Below are 18299 nucleotides of genomic sequence, written 5' to 3'. Positions count from 1 at the left end.
TCGCGGCGATCAGGGCCCTCCTCCGGGTCGGCCGCCTCGACCGGGCCCTCGGGGCCCGGGCCAGCCCTTCGCCCGGGCTCCGTCCTTGAGCTCTCTGAGGAAGGTGTCGCGCAGGCGGAGCAAACGTGGGGCAAAACTCCGCGTCGCCTGGCGGGCGCTGAGCTGCCCGCGGGTGATGGCGGCGGCGGTCAGGCGGGCGGCGGCGCGGATGGGCCGCGACTCGGAGAGCTTCTCGATCAGCCGCGGGTTGCTGAGGAGAGCGAAGAGCACCCGCCTCAGCACCATCCTGCGCCAACTCTCGCGAGAACAGCGACCCCTTCAGCACCATCCTGCGCCAACTCTCGCGAGAACACCGCTCACCTCAGCGCCACCCTGCGCCCGCTCTCGCGAGAGCTAGTGCAAGGGGGGGCCGTGGCCGTTGCTGTTCTCGCGAGAGCGGGCGCAAGGGGGCGGGGCGGCGCCTGTCCGTGCCCCGCCTGCTCTCGCGAGAGCTTCGTCCCGCTTCGCCATTGGCTGCCCGCCCGGCGACGTGCTGAGGGGCGGGAAGGCGCTGAGGGACGGTCCTGCCGCCATGTCTGCCGGCGGGACGCTGAGCATCCTGCGCAGTGATTCCTACGCGGATCTCAGTCAATACCGGGACCAGCACTTTCGGGTGAGCGGGGTGCCGCCGCTGCTGCTGGTGACGGGGGCCGCGCGGTTTGCCTGGGCTGTGTCCGGGCCCAGACCCGGTTGCGGGCCCGCCGTGAGGGTAACGCTGTCGTTGCGGCTCAGGGGACGCGATACGACCAGGAGCGGCTGCTGAGGAAGAGCTGTACGCTGTACGTGGGGAACCTCTCCTTCTACACCACGGAGGAGCAGATCCACGAGCTCTTCGGCAAGAGCGGCGACATCAAGAAGGTCATCATGGGGCTGGACAAAGTGAAGAAAACCGCATGCGGCTTCTGCTTCGTGGAGTATCCTTCAGCGAGCCCGGGCCGGCGGCGCCGCGGGCCGCGGAGCCGGGCGGGGGGAGCGGACCCTGCGCTAGGGCGGCGGCTGGTTGTGCCGCCCGCAGGCTGCCGCAGCGGTGGGCAGGAGCGGTCAGGGCGTGGGTGAGCTGAAATGCAGGCTCTGAGTCACGGGAAAATTATCCGAGGATAAAATTATTCGGTTGCTAAAGTGTCTGTGGGAGCCCTGGGCGAGAGAGGGCAACTCGACTGCACGTCGAGTGAGGATTGCTTTCACTCTGATGCTCTAAGCCAGACGCTTTTTAGATAGTTGGTCTCCGCAGTAAAAGCGTATTCTCGGTGCCCGAGTAAAGAGATGTTTCTTTTCATACAAGCATACACGTAAAGTTTCTGTTGGTATCTTGCGTCCCTGTCACATGTTGACCTCATTACATGCAAATCTCTTTGAAAGTCATGGTTTCTGGTTCCAGCAAACACACCAAAATGGTGAAAATTTGCAGCATGAATGGAGCATGCATGGGGCTTCTCATTCTTTCTTTAGTAATAGAGCTTTATGCTTTTAAGGGTGAGCGTGGTTAAAGAACTTGATCTAATAGATGCGTTTTTAATATGCTTTCATTCCTGCATGTTACTCTGCTTCACTAGCAGTTTTCTTAGCTCACATAGCTTCTTGGAAACGGTTGCTTTTAGAAGGAATCAAGCAGGAACGTGATTCAAGCAAATACTTGGTTTTGTATCCCATTTGATATTGTTCTTTTTTCCATGTGTTGAAAATAGAAGCCTAGGGTTTTTTTCACTAACCTATTCTTAAGGTATTATGCAAGAGGAGATGCTGAAAATGCAATGCGATACATCAATGGAACCAGGCTTGATGACAGGATCATAAGGACAGACTGGGATGCAGGATTTAAGGAGGGTAGACAGTATGGTCGTGGAAGATCAGGGGGCCAGGTACGTTGTTGTACAGCCTAGTTATTAAGGGACTGGTGACTTTGCCAAATGAATTGCTTTTTGAATGAACACACTCAGAACAACTTCAGAAATAGCAATTTAAGAGCTATTATATAAGATACCACTGTACATTAATCTGTAAGACATCTTATCAATGATGATGTTATCTGCTAAGAATAAGTAACTTTTTCATATGTTTCACTGACAGTACTTTCAGTGACTTACCTTTTTAAGCAGATAATGCTTATAAATAAGCCCAGAAAATATAAGGCTGTTAAGAACACAAAGGACAGCACTTAGCTTACCTGAAGCTGGGAAGATAACAGATGCTTTTACTGCTGAAGCATGAGGCTAGCCATCCTCACATTGTCTTGTTTGAAGAGTCCCCTTGGACGTTATTAGAAAGGAAGTTAGTTTATGCTGTGTTCTGGGCTTCTGCATGATGCACTTTGCCTTCTGTTTTGTCAGCCAGCTCTTTGAGGCCACTTACATGTTATGAACTCAGTTTGACTATATTCTGATGGTGTGATAGTTTTTGAGAAATTGTTTTTCTCTGTCTTTACTGGGCTTCCCTTTTTCCCTCCTTCATAAGGTCCGAGATGAATATCGGCAAGACTATGATGCTGGAAGAGGTGGCTATGGCAAAACTGTTCAATGCCAGTGAATAGTGAATGACTCATCAGCCTCACAGGAGAACTAAATCTGCATTGTAAATGTCATGAGGCACAAAGTAGGTCTGTTGCACACAAATTTACGTAGCCAGAATTTCACAGAAACTACTATCCATGTTCCTGTGATCACATAGTATGTTCAATATCTCTTCTGTTTTAATACCCAGATCCAAAGCATTGCAGGGTACATTAATATAGAGGACTTGGGAGCGAGGTTTTAAGCAATAGTAGGAGTGAGACTTTGGTCTCTAAATGCTGCTGTAACTCTACTAAAAGGAACAAAGTTTCAACACTATGGTGCTTTTTTTCACTGGCAAGACTTGATTATTCTGTCACTGGGTTTAGTTTACATTGGTATCACAGGGTGGAGAGTGGTGATTTAGGAGGATTAGTGGATATTTCCGAGATGAAAGAAAAAGTCAAAGAACCCAAAAAGGAAGTGGGATTTCTAGGGAGATTTTTAAGTTTCTAGGGAAAACGTAATTGCAGATTTTCTGGGGTTTCTGGATTACTGTACTTTTACACTGAGGCTGTTCCTAGCACAGCTACCTGAGTGGCCACAATAAGACAAGTCAGATTGAGCCCAAAAATCATAAAATGAGAAGCAAGCCTGGCAGAGCAGAACAGACCCTTGTGATCTTCTACAAAGTATAATGTGATTGCACGACATTGCATGGTTCAGAACCATTTTGCTTTGTGGGGTACGGAGAACAGCAAGTGTGAGGATTGTAGTAGCAGTTATTTTCACGGTTGGAGTAGTAGTATTTTGCTCCCGTCTCGTAGCTCTCTACAGCCTTAATATTTGAGGAACAATATCTTTCCTGTGCCTACAAGGGTGGGATGAAGCCAAGCTTTACAGTAAGCCCCAAAAATGGGCCGTTTGAAGAATTGTATGTATAATGAGAATTTTTTTTTTTTTTCAAAATAGATTTTCTATTTGAGAAACCTGATTTCAGACAAAGCTAAAAATAAAAAAAAGCTGGGTCTTGGGAGGAGCCTTACTTTCTACTGAGCATGTGGTAAGAAAGGTAAAAGAATTGCAGGACTGTGTAGATTCCCCTCACGCCCCCTGGATCTTATTAATGCTGCTAATTTATATGGTGGGATTTTGATGTACTGCACGTATAGGGGTAAAAATAATAAGTGATGCTAAGATCTGTGAAATTGATCTGCTGAAATGAAATAGTTTAAAAGGAACTGTTGCAGGGCTTTGGATTTATTTTTTTTAATGGAACTCTGAGTTCTTTGGAAATGGTAATTCATAAAATATTGCCCAAATACCTAGTTGTCTGTGACTCCTTAAAAAACTTTATAAAGTACCAGGTATGTAAAAGTTGATGTTTACTCACTGAAAATATTGTTGGAAATCTCGTTGTGCTTCTGGTGTATGCTTTGTCACAAACTGGAAATACAGTGAGGTGGAACAACTACTATGAGGCTTTGCTTAATTAGGAAGCAAGGTGTTGGGTGGGCTTCGTTTTTTTTTTGGCACATAAAGTAAAACTAGATTTTCAGGATCACTTGGTGCTGGTGTGCAAGCAAGACTTTGAACAAAGTTACCTTTTTATATATAGTACATTTAATTATGAGTTTACAGCCTGTAATCTGCTCTAGGAAACCTCTGAAGTTTTTTTCATTGTATCAATTTTGTATAAAAAATTGTGTTACCAAAAATCAAAGTCATTTTCAAATAAAGCTACAACATTAAAATGGATTGGGTTGTGGGTTTTTTTTATTTTTTTTTAACAGAATCAGTGAGAGAAAGGAGCTATATTTAAGACTCTTTTCCACATCCTTTGTTCTAGTGTCTCTTAGGATGGAGAGAGTGAATATTCCTTCCCTTTAACTGGACTTTCAGGCTTGATCAGTATTTAACTGTATGCTGAAAGACATTTGGTTAAATGCTCTTAATTCTGGTACTTTTTGGATTACAGAACAGAAATTGAATTATTTACTGATATTGAAGTGGATGTGAAAGTCCTTGGTGTGTAACAAGTAGTTTTCAAAGTGCACTTGCTTATAAAAATGAGCTTTAAATATATATTTTTTTCTTTTTATTGTAAGTGCTGCAAGACAGTCATTCTCAAATGAAATGGACGTGAAGATAAGTTGTTTGGTGTTTTTTTGTTTTTTTTTTTTCACTTGAACCCTGGCAGCTGTCACTGTCTTTTGCTGGATAGGTGCAATGTGTATGGAAAGATTTTGTTTTAAAGTGAGATTTTCTATTTTGAGAGAGGTTTCAATCAAAGTGGGATTTAAAAGCACATGATGCATTATGTGAAGTCTTAGTATCTCAGAAGTGCATATAGAGGAGGTTGCTTGAACATGGTTTGATTTTTGCCTTCCCTAATCAAAATCAGACATGGCTCTGCTGAAGTTAGTGCTTTACAAAAGTAACTGAATTAAGTCTTTAAAACTTCACTGGGGGGCTGTTTTAGCTCTCTTACATGCCAATTTATCGTGATAAGGTTCTCTTGGAAGTGTAGTATCTATTGTGGTTTTTTTGACATGCCAGTTCTACCATAGAAGTTTAAGCTCTATATTAGCTCTTCTAAATACTTGTTCATCATGATTAGGTACTTTTATGGAATTGTAAGAATATGGGTGGAAGCTTAGATGTGCCTTCATGGAAGAGAGGCTGTTACAAATCAAGGCAGCAAGAGCTTCATCCTCTCCCTCACACTCGTGCGTGCTCATGGTGGGTTGATATACATGCCTCTCTTTGGCACCCAGAGCTGCAAATAAGGTTTGTATTCACAGCGTTTGAGTCTTTCTATCAGTGTATGCTTTGTACAGTGCAAAATCTGTGGAGTGTAAATTGGAGCATTAAAGACCTTCATTTTTAATGACTGACAAAATAATCCCAGTTACCAGTGTACCCCTGTGGGCTAGTTTCAAGGTGCTCTTATATTAGTCAGGTTACTACCCTGTGCAGCAGCAAAGTTCCCGCTTAGGTTGATGCAAGTGCAACCACCGTTGATGTTAATGTGTTCTTGCTACGCAGGTGTTCTTTCTACATAGATGATTCTGAAAGACAAAATGATTAAGGTATTTAAGCTAATATCCAGCACCTGATCTTCCATATCTTGTCCGATTAGGCTGCTTGTGAAGATAAAAATTGATAAAGAACTCTACTAAAATTGACAGGGTTTGTACAGAGGCTTTCATCTGTACAGTCAAAGATAATACTAGTCAAAAGAAAGCAGGCCACAGGGACTGCACATCTAATAAACTGTTGTCCATTTGAGTTTCTAAAGCACAAGTTGTTCCTTACGCTACAGCATATAAATGAAGAATTGGAGTGGACATTTTTCTTTGCGGTCTCTGGGATTTCTGCTCCTATCTGAGTATATTTGATACTTTTAGGTTAGCGTAGGGCCTGATATGTCTACAGGCGAAGTACCAAAAAATTGGTGAAGACTGCAGAGAGAGGTGTCCTGGGCTTCAAAATGTCTATCATGTTTGGGAAGCAATGGCCTAATTTATTAATTGTCTGCTTTCGTATGTTTCCTGCCTGTTCCTATGCAAATAAGAGTTTGCCCAAGGGATTACATATACTCAGAGCTGCTCTGTAGTAATGCACACAACTCCTCTGCTCTCCCTTTTGGGATAACTAGATGGTGTAAATGTTTCTCATGGCTCAGGGGAGGAGGCCTCCCTGCCCTTGTCTGACTAAGACCAGTGTTGAGTCCCAGCGTGTGACTGGCAGGTGTTATCTCTGTTACTGCTTCATCTCTTTTTCATGATCTTGTCTGTTGTAGAGCCTTGTACAGTCCATAAGGGATATGTACACACGAAGTTAGGACTGTGCACTTCAGGCATCTGAAGTTCCTGGTATAGTGTACCATTATAGACATAACTAGTCATGATCAGTTCTAGAAAGCAGAATTCGAGAGAAAACAGATCACAAAAGTCTTTCATTATCATCTACATATATAATTTACTCTAAGCTTGACCCAGAGAGTTCTTCTGCAGGTCCTACTTTCTTAATGCTTCACGTTTTAGTTTCTATAGCACATTGTGGGTCAGGATTGAGCAGAGTCTTCCATGTTCCGTTCTAATTTCTGGGAAAATGATCTATCTATGGAGAATCCATAAAGATACAGTATCTGTATGTTAAGACCATATAACTTCAATGTCTGTACTGCAAAGGTAGAAAGGTTATATTACATCCCTGTCAGTTGAAGACGAAGTCACATGAAGAAGAAAGTTTGCTGACCTTCAGAAACTGCTTTCCAAAAGCAGGAGAAATCCATTCTTGTGTGCGGTTTCCACAGTTTATGAAAATTATCTTCCTGCCACTCTGCTTTTCAGCCTGCTTTCGAAGACAAAGATGTACTTTGCTTCAGTGAGGTAATATTCTCTAAGGTTATTATTTTCTACCTGAAGGTTATTTGAATGTCTATTAGGGTTCTTTACAGAATTGAGGAAAAAAAAAAAAAAAGATAAATAGGTAGCCAGACTCTTCTTTGCAACACTTACTAGTTAGTATGTTTAGATCTGAAACAAATAATCTTTCCCTTTAGCAGAGCCATGAAATTTGAGTTTCAAATACTTGAGGAGCCGCACAAGTAAAATGCCAGATGGCTCCCTCTAGTGGCTACAAAATTAGTATACTTTTATAGTCTGACATGGCGAAGATGGTTGCTGCAATGCTTGCAGGATATAGATCGAATCTTTTAAAATATTTTTACAAAATAATAATAACATAGTATGTTATGATAGTATTACATAGTATTGTAACAAAGTAGGGATCTAGTGGAATGAATCCTCTCCATGCAGGACTGATGTTATTTGCTTCATATTAATACCTTCCAATGCAGTTGCAGGCATCCTTGCTTATGTCTTCAACTAGTCTGATGGTACTGCTGTGCCATTTTACAGCTAGGGGACAGTTGAATAAAGACTATGTTTAAATCTTTCCTCTTTCATTTTCTTCCCAGAAGAAGATTTGCCTGGATTTCCAGAGGGTGCTTCTCAATGGCAACAGGACTGCATGGAATGGCTTTTCACATGAATCCCTCTGCAGAATAGAGATCTTGGTTGCTCACTGCACCTTTGTGCTGTGGCTAAATTTGGCAGAAGCAGTAATCTAAGAGTGCGTGACCTGAATGAAATGTAGTTTTTAATTCTTTTTTTTCACATTCGAAGGCCAAATGAGAGTTATTCCTCGTGTAGGATTTTATTGCCTTGAAGGTGCTACAGCAGATGTTTTCTTTTGAAAACCCTTTCTTGACTGTTCAGGAAGAGCAGCAGTTCTGGTTAAATGTTCCTCCCAGGAGCTTTCTCTTTGTCCTCCAGTGCTCATCTCTTACTATGTAAAACCTGGTTTGGTTTTGTTCCGTTATCCTCAAACAAAGTCTACACAAAACCAGTTGCTTCTGCCCTGACAGGAAAATCTACCACTGTTCCAGGGGCTGTATGAGGGGCTGAGTCAGGATTTCAGACGCCAAGTTGCATAGAGAGAAACTGAAATACCTTCCATCAAAAAGTACTGGGAATTAGGCATTACTCAGTTAATGATTGGGAAAACAACTTTCTTGAGGGCCTTGAGGATGAGTATATTTTTGAAAATAAGACACTATCTTAAGTAATTTTGTTGGGTTTAATTTTATTTAATTAGAGGTACTTCTGATTCCCTTTTCAAGGTGGGCCATTTATTGATTCCTCTAGGACTCGTGTTTTTCAATTAGGACAGTATTGAGCCACAATTTATGTTATTTCACGTATAATTAAAAGATTTTTTTCTCAGAACACAATTTGAAAACAAATGGGAAATAAAATTTGCTGTTTTGATATTTCTTCAGTTACATGCAACATAAAATCAGCATAAATTATCCTAATTGTAATTAAGTTTCTGGACAATGCAGCTTTTCCCTTCTGTACCTAATCTATCCCTGCAAGCCACAATTTGAAAAGGAGATTCTGATTTTCTAATTAGAATAGCTAAGAATACAGTATTAATAATACATACCTGTCTTTAAATCTGTAGCTCACATGCAGTTTGGATTGCTTCAAACTGAACTCATTTCAGTTTTCTGACTTGATTTTCTTACTTTATAATAATGCTCTTATAATTCTATACTTTGTGTCTTTAAATCTTTTATGGGTAGTTTTTCTGACTTAAAAAATTGTTGCTAGTCTGTTCATCTTAATTTGATTTTAAGTTGGTGCATTTTGTTGTGTGTTTGGTTTTCTGTAATATGACTGTTTTGCAACATCATAAATTACTTGTGGAAACAAAACCCCTGTCGGCTTGTCACGCTGCCACAAGATGTCATGAGAAGCCGTGTCTCGCTTGAAGATGAGTGTGCTCTGCAAGCCCTCGCAGTCAGCTCAGTCGAGTGGTTCTTCTGGAACGATGTGTTCTGAAAGCATCTCATTGCACCACACAGCTAATGGCAGTGTCTCAATTTCTTCATATTAGCATTCCGCTTGAAACAAAAGTGACTAGTGACTGATTATCTTCTAATAAACCCTGAAGCAACAGACGTAGGCATGCTTTAAGGTTGCTGAGAGGTAGCATGCCTTGTAACACTAAGCACTGCAGAACTGACAGGTTCTGTATGTAGTAACCATGATTGTGCGTGCTGGCAAAGGGCTGGTTTGTGGTTTGTTTTTCGTAGGGTTTTTTTCCCCACTCTGAATTTACTCCAGTAAGAGCGGAAATATGTTTCCAGGAACTGTAAAGGACTTTTTCCCATTAAATCCAGGAATGTCCCAGAGCCTCTGCACTTCTGCTTTTGAATTCCCAGCTGAATTTTCTCTTTGAAATCTACATATTAGGTTGAAAAAGTGTTCAAGCAGCGACCTTGCAATCCTCCATCCTGCACAACTGTAAGGAGAAGGTGTTTGGTTTTTTCTGCGTTTGCCAGAGGGAAACTCATCAGAGACTTTGTAAGTTACTCAGATCTTGCACACACACCTTGAGTTAAGGTGGAATTTTTGATGAATTGTTTTATAGAATGCAGTCCTGTCAGGAACTTAGTTTTGTTTCCTGTTGAGTTCAGTGAGATATGTGTGCATAGTACTAAAGTACTTCCATTAATTTTATCTAACTTATTTCTCTATAAACTAAACACGAATAATGCTAACATGCCAGGAGAGTTCTAGAAAGGTCGTGTGGGAGCAGTATTGACTCCTGAGTTGTATCTCAAAGAGAGCCAGGCAAGGTGAACAAAACGGTGTCACAGAAAGTAACCACAGATTTTTGGTAGGAGAGATTCAAAATCCCTCAGGGTAAGTGTCCAAAATTAGTATCAGGACAGTATTCTTCTCAGAATCCAAGGCCATGAGGGCCAAGAAATATTACTTGTCTACAGAGTTTGACAGAGAAGGAGACCTTGCTTCAGAAGAGGGTGGAAAGCTGGCAGGATGTGCAAATCTAGGGAAGATTCCAGCTGATTTGTGCTAATCCAGTCATTCGGATTCTAGACACAAAATCGTCACCAATGCAAAGTTAATAAAACATTAAAAGAGGCCCAGTAGCCTGAATAAATACATGGTGTCCGTCAACAGTCCCCAGATACGGTGTTGTTTCTGTGTTTGATCATGTATTTTCCCCTAAAGATACTTAATTGAACTAAAACTGAGGTGAGACTGAGTTTGTTATGATTGATTCATTCCCTATGAGAAAACAAAATCACTTTGATGTACGTGAATGAGCGGTGCTGTTTCTCGTTGTGCTCTGTGAATTGTTTTCTCGGTTGAGCCGAGTACTTCACAGGCTGGAGTACTTCATGAATGGTGCACGCCTCAGCAGGCACAACAAATTTGTTGTCAATATGGAGATGAATAGAACTGACAACTAAATAATTTTAATCTCTTTCTAGGAAAGAATGAGCCAGGGCTCCAACTTCAGACAAATATGAAGGTAATTAACTATTCCCAGACTCAGAGCTGTCCTGAGAGGAGAGAAAGCACAACATACAAAGCTGTATGCTTGAAGTACCAAAGCTTTGAGGTGCTCAGGATTGTGATGGACTCTCAGACTGTAGAGTTTGGTGGGCAGCACTGGAGACAGCGTATTTTCACTGGATATTTGCAGAAGGAGGTGTCCATCCCACCCGTTGCAGGATGATCAGTGATAAGTAAGTCTGGTAAAGGCTTCAGAGCACACAGGGTGCTGTACTGTGACTGCCTTCTGTGTAGAGGGTCAGGGTGCTTTTCCCTGCACTCGTGGCACTATGACAAAGCTTATGATTTTCCTTTTTTAATGGCTATGGCAGGCGCCTACTTTGTTCAGGAAGAAAGTTTCACTACAGCTCTTACATGTAGGAGAATTTCATATGCTCTATGGGTGTAAAGATACAACCACACAGAGTTTAGTCTGGGTTGAAGTTAATGTGAGGGTACTGGAACCTTTCAGGTTTTGGTATTTTAGGTTTTAATAAATTTGAAGTGACTATTTTAGTGTACATAAAATGCAGAATTGCCTCTCAATAATTACTTTTTCACTGTTTCAGGTGTTTATACTGGGCTATGCAATTTAACAATGAAGTTCTCTCTCAGCTGCATATCATTACAATCCTAGGAAATTATCTTCTTCAAGATTTCACAGATACTTGAACAAAGTCCAGTGTAAGTACAGTACAATAGGGCTTTTTAAAAAGCAAGTTTGAATTTCTTTTATTTTTTTAAGTTCGTAGGTGTAACGGATTTTCTAATTTAGAAAGCATATAATACAAATTCATTTTGTATTAAGAATCTTTAAAAAGAATTCATTATTTCTAAACAATTTTTATTGCTGAATATGTTGTTGCAACAACTGCTGTCAGTGACAGTATAACTTACAGTAGAGATGTGAGAGACTGAGACTGCCAAGGAATAGTGGTGACAAAAGCTAGAAATAAAGCATCATTTTTCTATTCAGCTTTCCTTTTAAATGGAGGAAAGTTATTTCACATTTATAAGGATTATATTGTTGCTTTTCAGATATGATTCAACAGTACATATTGAAAGAGGGAAAGTATAAAACATCATTGTGTCATTAGGAATTTTAGTTCCACTCGAATAGGAAATGTTCTATTTATGATCCTTAATGAAAGCCTTCAGGTCATGAACAGCATTTCCATTTGTGGAGAAAAATGTAAGAATAATTTTCTGAAAGTCTGTATAAAATGAACATTCCCTTTTGAACCCTATATTCATTCAATTTCTGGGCACATTTAAAAAGTCATTGAAGAATTAATAGAAGCTATGTGAAAAACAACATAACAAACCCTCATTGAAATTCCAATGTTCTTTGCCATATTCATAGTTAAGTTTTTGAGTGAAATAACTGTTGATTTCAATAGGCCTGAACTCGTTAGTTGAATATACCACAAGGACCTGCTTTTCCTTTCATTTACTCCAGGGTAGATGAAGAATGAATTCACAGACCTTGGTGCCATTACCTAGGAGAGAGTGGGTGAGCAGAGTATCTACTGTCATATGCGAAGGATATTTTTTTAAGAGAAAAGATTCTCACTTTCTGGATTTAAATGTATCATAAACCTTGACATTAGAATATTTCTGCTAAGTGTGTTGAACACTTGAAGTTCTAAAACTTTACATATGTGAGATTAATATCTTTATGGGCACGCATCCTATGAACAGGAACATGAAAATATCAGTGAAAAGCAGGCTTTTTGCATCTACCACTGTATTTACAGTTTCATAATCTGAGAATGTTGCACGTTTGCAATGGCAGAGAAAGGACCATGCTGATGAGTAACGATGAAACATACATGTCAACAGTGATGTCAGTGCTGCATCACAGCACATTTGTCTTTTGAGTTCTGTTTGTCATTTTTAAAATTCACTAGCATCTCTTGATTTTTGTACCAGACTGATTAGATTATGGACTAACTCTGGTAGGAACAGAGATGCTCTGAGCTGTATCGCTTCTGGGCATAAACTGATTGATCGTTGTGACACTGAGCTGTACTCCGTGGCCTCACTCTCTCATGTCAGCGGCAGCACAGGGATCTGCAGGGATGACAGCTATTAGTCCTGAACTGTGTCCCTTTTTGGTTTTTTTTTTTTCCGCTACAGTCTTTATGCTGGTTCTTATGGCTTAATTTATCCATGTATTAAAGAGAAACATGAATATTTGATTTTTCCCCATGAAGCCAGGAAGTTGGGAGTTGATTTTATATTAAAGCAATGTGATTCATACTTTCCTTGAAGAACTCCAGAGTTAAGCATCTTAGGTCTTCTCTTAAATGCAGAAAGGAAAAACTTCAGTGTTTGCCAAGAAACTGGGGTGCTTTGTTTAAAAAGGTTTGAAGAAAAAGTTTTACATGTTTTGCAATATTTCTGTATTTCTTGGCTAAGCTGTATATATTCATTTATTTATAGCAAATTCTCTATTTTTCTGTGGTTGCATAGTTTATTGCAAGTAGCCTAGCATCTTTCCTGTAAAAGATAGGGATGCAATCCCATTCTCGAAAGCGGCATTCGGCTGTTTCCTCTCCTCTTGTGGTAAAAGACTATGCAGCTGTAATGCAGCTGTTCCGGGTGCAGTGGGGAGCACAGAGGCACCCTGCTCCACTGCACAGCCCACATCTGTCTTTGCAAAAATGAGAAGTGCCAGGAAGCGTACTGAGGCATATCTCAGCAAAGCAGAGTTCAGAACAGGCTGAGTTGTAAGCATAGGTTTAATTTCTAGCATGGTTTTTGAGGGAGTTGAGCCTGGATCATTAAGAACAAAAGTTTCCTTCTCTGAATTACCACTATGTGTCAGCAGCTGCTTGAGAACTTTGAGCAAACTTGGAAATAACTTCCCCAGAAGCATGTGTTTAACTCTCACACAGCTGTTGGGTCTTACTGTACTTCATTGGTTTTGTGTGTGAGTTATCTGCTTTATACGTTAAAGAATTAAGAATGTGTATAACGCTGCCTTTGTCAGGCCTTTGTAATCTGAAGGGACATTTCCTCTGTGAGTGATCTGGTATCTCCGATATCACTCCTGTGAGACCTGGCTTGTGGAAAGTACGTTGTCTTTAAAACACTTCGTCAGTTCTTTAATTCCTTTTGAGTTTTGGAGCTCAGAAATGAATTGACTGTTTGAACGTATTTAGCTAAACAATAGTTTAATATGAGAAAGATAGTAGCTTTTTGATGTGATTCTTAACCAAGAAAACAGAATGATCCTTTTCTATTTATCTAATTAAAGGAGCAATATAAATCAAATAGGGAACGCTGAAATTGTTCATGTCAGTCCTTGGTTGACCTGCATCAAGCAGAGATTGATCTCACAGGATCACAGAACAGTTGAGGCTGGATGGCACCACTTGAGACCATCCAATTCAACCCCCTGCTCAAAGCAAGGTCGCTTAAAGCAGGCTGCCCAGAGTTGCGTCTAGTCAAATTTTGAACACCTCCAAGGATGGAGACTCCACAACATCTCTGGGTAACCTGTTCTAGTGTTTGGGCACCTGCACAGTAAAAAAAGTCTCGTCTTGTGTTCACATGGAGTTTCATGTGCTTTAATTTGTGCTCGTCACCTCTTGTCCTGCCACCGAGCACTACTGAGAAGAGCCTGTCTCTGTCTTCTGTAAACTCTCACATCAGGTATTTATACCCATAGATAAGATCCCCCTGAGCCTTCATTTCTCCAGGGTGAACAGTCCCAGCTCTCTCAGCCTCTCCTTGGATGACGTGTGCTCCAGTCTCTCAATCATCTTTATGGCCCTGCATTGAACTCACTCCAGTGTGTCCCTGTCTCTTGTACTGGGAAGACCGGCGCTGAATCCTGCTCTCCAGATTTGGCCTCACCAGGGCTGAGTGGAGGGGAAGGACCACCTCCCTTGACCCACTGGCACTGCTCTGCCTAATTCAACCCAGGACACCCCTGGCCTTCCTTGCTGTGAATACGCATTGATGGTATTTCTTTGCTAGAGTCCTCCATTCTTGACAAAATTCCCAGGTATGTCAGGGCTGCAGAGTTACTTCCCTGTTTTTTCATGGCTTTTTTTTCATAAACATGATTATGGTTAAAAATATTCTTACATGCAGAACTGCAGTGTAGGCTTATAGTGTTCACAGTAAAGACTCAGCTTAAGCTGTGCAATTAAAGAAATTAAAGAAAAATCAAAACCACAGATTGTTTGTGAGGTGAATTCTATTTGTATCAAACATTTACTGTTCCTTTATGCATTTATTTGGTTTTAGAAAGCAAGAAGATTCAGTTTGGAGAACACTGGAAATTTTTCTATGGAATTGTTGAAAAAGCCCACATTTTACAAACGTCAAAATGTACATCCATCATGCATATAGTATGTTTTTATTTATTTTCCTGTGTCTCTCCTGGTTTTCTGTAAGAACTATTTCATAACTGAGGAACTGGTTCCAAATAACTACAATAGCATCTTTGAAAATATGTTATCAATCAGTTTTGCATATGGATTTTTGATGGTCTTTTTGAAAGCAATGCTGAAATTTGAAGCATTGCAACTTGTTGCTGAACTTTTGCTTCCTCTCCATGTTTTCTTTTAGTGTCTCTAACAGCTTACTTGCTAGCAGAATGTCCTTTCCTGCTTAAATTAAATTTCTCGCATATATTCTTTGGTATATGTTCCAAGCTGCATGGATGATATATCATGTTTAATTGCTGCTTTTCTTTGGATCTATGTAATTTGACCAGAGGTGCTAAGGAGTGCCATCTGTGGAGAAGGCACAGAAAAGCTACATATTACTGCCTTGCTGTGATTTGACTTTGTGGTTTTCAGAGGTACCAAATATGTGTCATATCCTGCCTCAGAGTCACAGTTTTAAGTCAACTGGGGTAACCCTAACACTGAGCTGCTGAGTGCCGTGACCTACCCCTCAACAGTATTTGTAATTGTGTGTTTGGTTGCCTGCAGTCCTGCAAAGAGCCTTCATAGTGATAAACGGTGCTGAGTATCAACAATTCAGCTTGCAGTTGGTGTAAGGCCTGTGATATCTTCCCACATAATGCAGTTATGGTCAGGATAGTCCCTGGGTGGTTGTTAATCACAGAATCATGCAATAGTTTGGGTAGGAAGGCACCTTTAAAGGCCATCTAGTCCAACCCACCTGCAATAAGCAGGGACATCTTCAAATAGATGAGGTTGCTCTGAGCCTCGTCCAACCTGACCTTGAATGTTTCCAGGGGTGAGGCATCTAGGACTCCTCTGGGCAACCTGTTCCAGTGTTTCACCACCCTCATTGTAAAAAATGTCTTCCTTATATCTAGTCTAAGTCTACTCTCTTTTAGTTTAAAACAATTACCCCCTGACCTACCAGAACAGGCCCTGCTTAAAAGTTTGTCCCCATCTTTCCTGTAGGCCTCCTTTAAGTACCGAAAGGCTGCAATAAGGTCTCCCTGGAGCTTTCTCTTCTCCAGGCTGAACAACCCCAACCTCTCAGCCTGTCCTCGTAGGAGAGGTGCCCCGGCCCTCTGATCATTTCTCTGGCTCTCGTCTGGACCCGCTCCAACAGGTCCATGTCTTTCCTGTGCTGAGGGCCCCAGAGCTGGACACAGGACTCCAGGGTGGGGTGTCCTCAGGGCGAAAACAGAGGGGCGGAATCACCTCCCTTGGCCTGCTGGCCACACTTCTTTTGATGCAGCCCAGGATATTGTTGTCGTTCTGGGCTGTGAGCACATGTTGTTGGCTCATGTCCAGCTTCTCTTCCACCAGTACCCCCAAATCCTTCCCAGCAGGGCTGCTCTCAATCCCTTCATCCCCCAGCCTCTGTTGATACTGGGGGTTTCCCCTACCCAGGTGCAGGACCCTGCACTTGTCCTTGTTGAACCTCATGAGGTTCACATGGGCCCATTTCTCGAGCTTGTCCAAGTCCCTCTGGATGGCATCCCATCCCTCAGGCATGCCAGCTGCACCATTCAGCTTTGTGTTGTCCACAAACTTGCTGAGGGTGTACTCAATACCACTCTGTATGTCACTGATGAAGATAAAAACAGTACTGGTCCCAACACGGACCCCTGAGGGACACCACTCGTCACCAATCTCCATCTGGACATTGAGTCATTGACCCATCAAATCCATATCTCCCAGTTTAGAGAGAAAGATGTTGTGGGGGACCATATCAAAGGCTTTACAGAAGTCCGGATAGACGACATCCATAGCTCTTCCCTTGTCCACTGATGTAGTCACTCCATCATAGAAGGTCACAAGGTTGGTCAGGCAGGACTTGCCCTTGGTGCAGCTGTGCTGGCTGTCTCAAATCACCTCCCTGTCCTCCATGTGCCTTAGCATAGCTTGTAGGTGGATCTGTTCCATGATCTTCCCAGGCGCAGAGAAGAGGCTGACAGGTTGGTAGTTCCCAGGGTCCTCCTTTCTACCCTTTTAAAAAATGGGTGCGGTGTTTCCCTTTTTCCAGTTAATACTCAGTTAAAATTAGCCAAAATGTTGTATATTCTGAGTAATTTATTTTTCTGGCCTTTGTGACATGTGTGGCTGTGGCCAGTATGTTCTGCTTGTATCCTGTGCTATTTTTAGTAATGTTGTTTACCCTTCCCCCTACTTCTTTTGCAAAACAGAATGACATGTCTTTTTCCTGGTATATGCTACTTTCACACATGGGTTCAGTTTCACCACTGATCAAAACCATACACTTATCAGTCGTGTGTGAGGACTAGTTTAATCTGAGTGCTACTGGGCTAATCGGAGTGGGCCAGTGGATGTGTTCCTTTCTTTTTCTTATGCATGTAAATGAAAATGTCATTTTGAATTGGACCTTGCTTTTCTATTTCCCTCCACAGAGAAGAGACAAAAAAGGAGAACTTAGTTTTTTGACAGGTCCGAATTTGGAGATTTTCTTGGGAGAACCGTTTTCTCTGTAAGATGCATTTCATGGGCTGTTTTGAGTGCATCAGCTGGGAACCTGCCAGAAAGAGTGCTAATTCCAGGAGCATCAACGGGCAGCGGAAGTCTTCTGTTCAGAGCTTCCAGCAATGGCAGGGAGATCAGCCAGGTTCTGTGTTGACATAAGGTTTTTCCCCATCTTTCTGCAGAGCGTGTCACATATTAGCCAAGCTCTAAACAGCATTAATAAATGCCAAACACATTTTCTGCAGCTGCGTGAGGAAGCTGCCCAGAGTGGCTATTTATCACTCTCAGTCACTCTGACCCAATCAGACCCACATTACCTGTACAGAAAATTGATTGGGAGGGGATAATTCTTTACAGCTTCTCATGAAAGAAACAGTTAATCATTTATCACCAGGCTTAGTCTTTATGGCTGTTTATGATTCTTCCGCTCATAACAGTAGGCACATGTGGGGCACCAGGAAGTACCAGGACTCTCAGAACAGTTTGAGAAATGCTACTGTAGTGAGTGCGAGAACTTTAAATGCAGGGTAGTTTATAGTTTGTATCAAATGTTGGTCTTTAAAACTAATAGTGATTATAAACTTCAGCACTGAGTTCAGATTGGATTAGCAGTGACCTTGGATCCAAACTAGTTTTCAGTGACGGGGCAGATCCATGGTGGGTTTTGAGGAAATTCACAAGAGCATATCACAGCTATCATCATTTTAGAAGTATGTGATGTGAACTTTTCCTTGCTACTGTTGCCGTTAAGGCAATGAATGGGTGGATGAAGGTGCGTTTATATGAATCCCCTATCTGTTTTCATTCTGTTTAGCATTCAGGCTGTATAAGTTCTAATGCTCTGCCTTCTGCTCTGGATTAAATTAGGATAATTTTAATCACTAAGGCAACCTTTACCTTAAATTGATTAAGCTTCTTGTGATCTTTCTTTT

General features: G+C 41.7%; 1 protein-coding gene across 1 annotated transcript; it reads left to right on the top strand.

Annotated features, from left to right (window-relative positions):
* The first annotated feature begins 521 nt into the window (after window positions 1-521).
* Window positions 522-4283, top strand: NCBP2 (nuclear cap binding protein subunit 2). Its single transcript, XM_074590768.1, has 4 exons — window positions 522-652; window positions 772-953; window positions 1760-1898; window positions 2491-4283. Exons 1-4 carry the CDS (start codon window positions 572-574, stop codon window positions 2560-2562), a joined length of 474 nt encoding a protein of 157 aa, XP_074446869.1. The 5' UTR covers window positions 522-571; the 3' UTR covers window positions 2563-4283.
* The last annotated feature ends 14016 nt before the right edge of the window (window positions 4284-18299 follow it).

The sequence above is a fragment of the Larus michahellis genome, chromosome 6 (genome assembly GCF_964199755.1).
Source record: "Larus michahellis chromosome 6, bLarMic1.1, whole genome shotgun sequence".
Taxonomy (NCBI): domain Eukaryota; kingdom Metazoa; phylum Chordata; class Aves; order Charadriiformes; family Laridae; genus Larus; species Larus michahellis.
The sequence above is the reverse complement of the archived record's forward strand: the minus strand, read 5'-3'. Positions and strand labels throughout refer to the sequence as shown.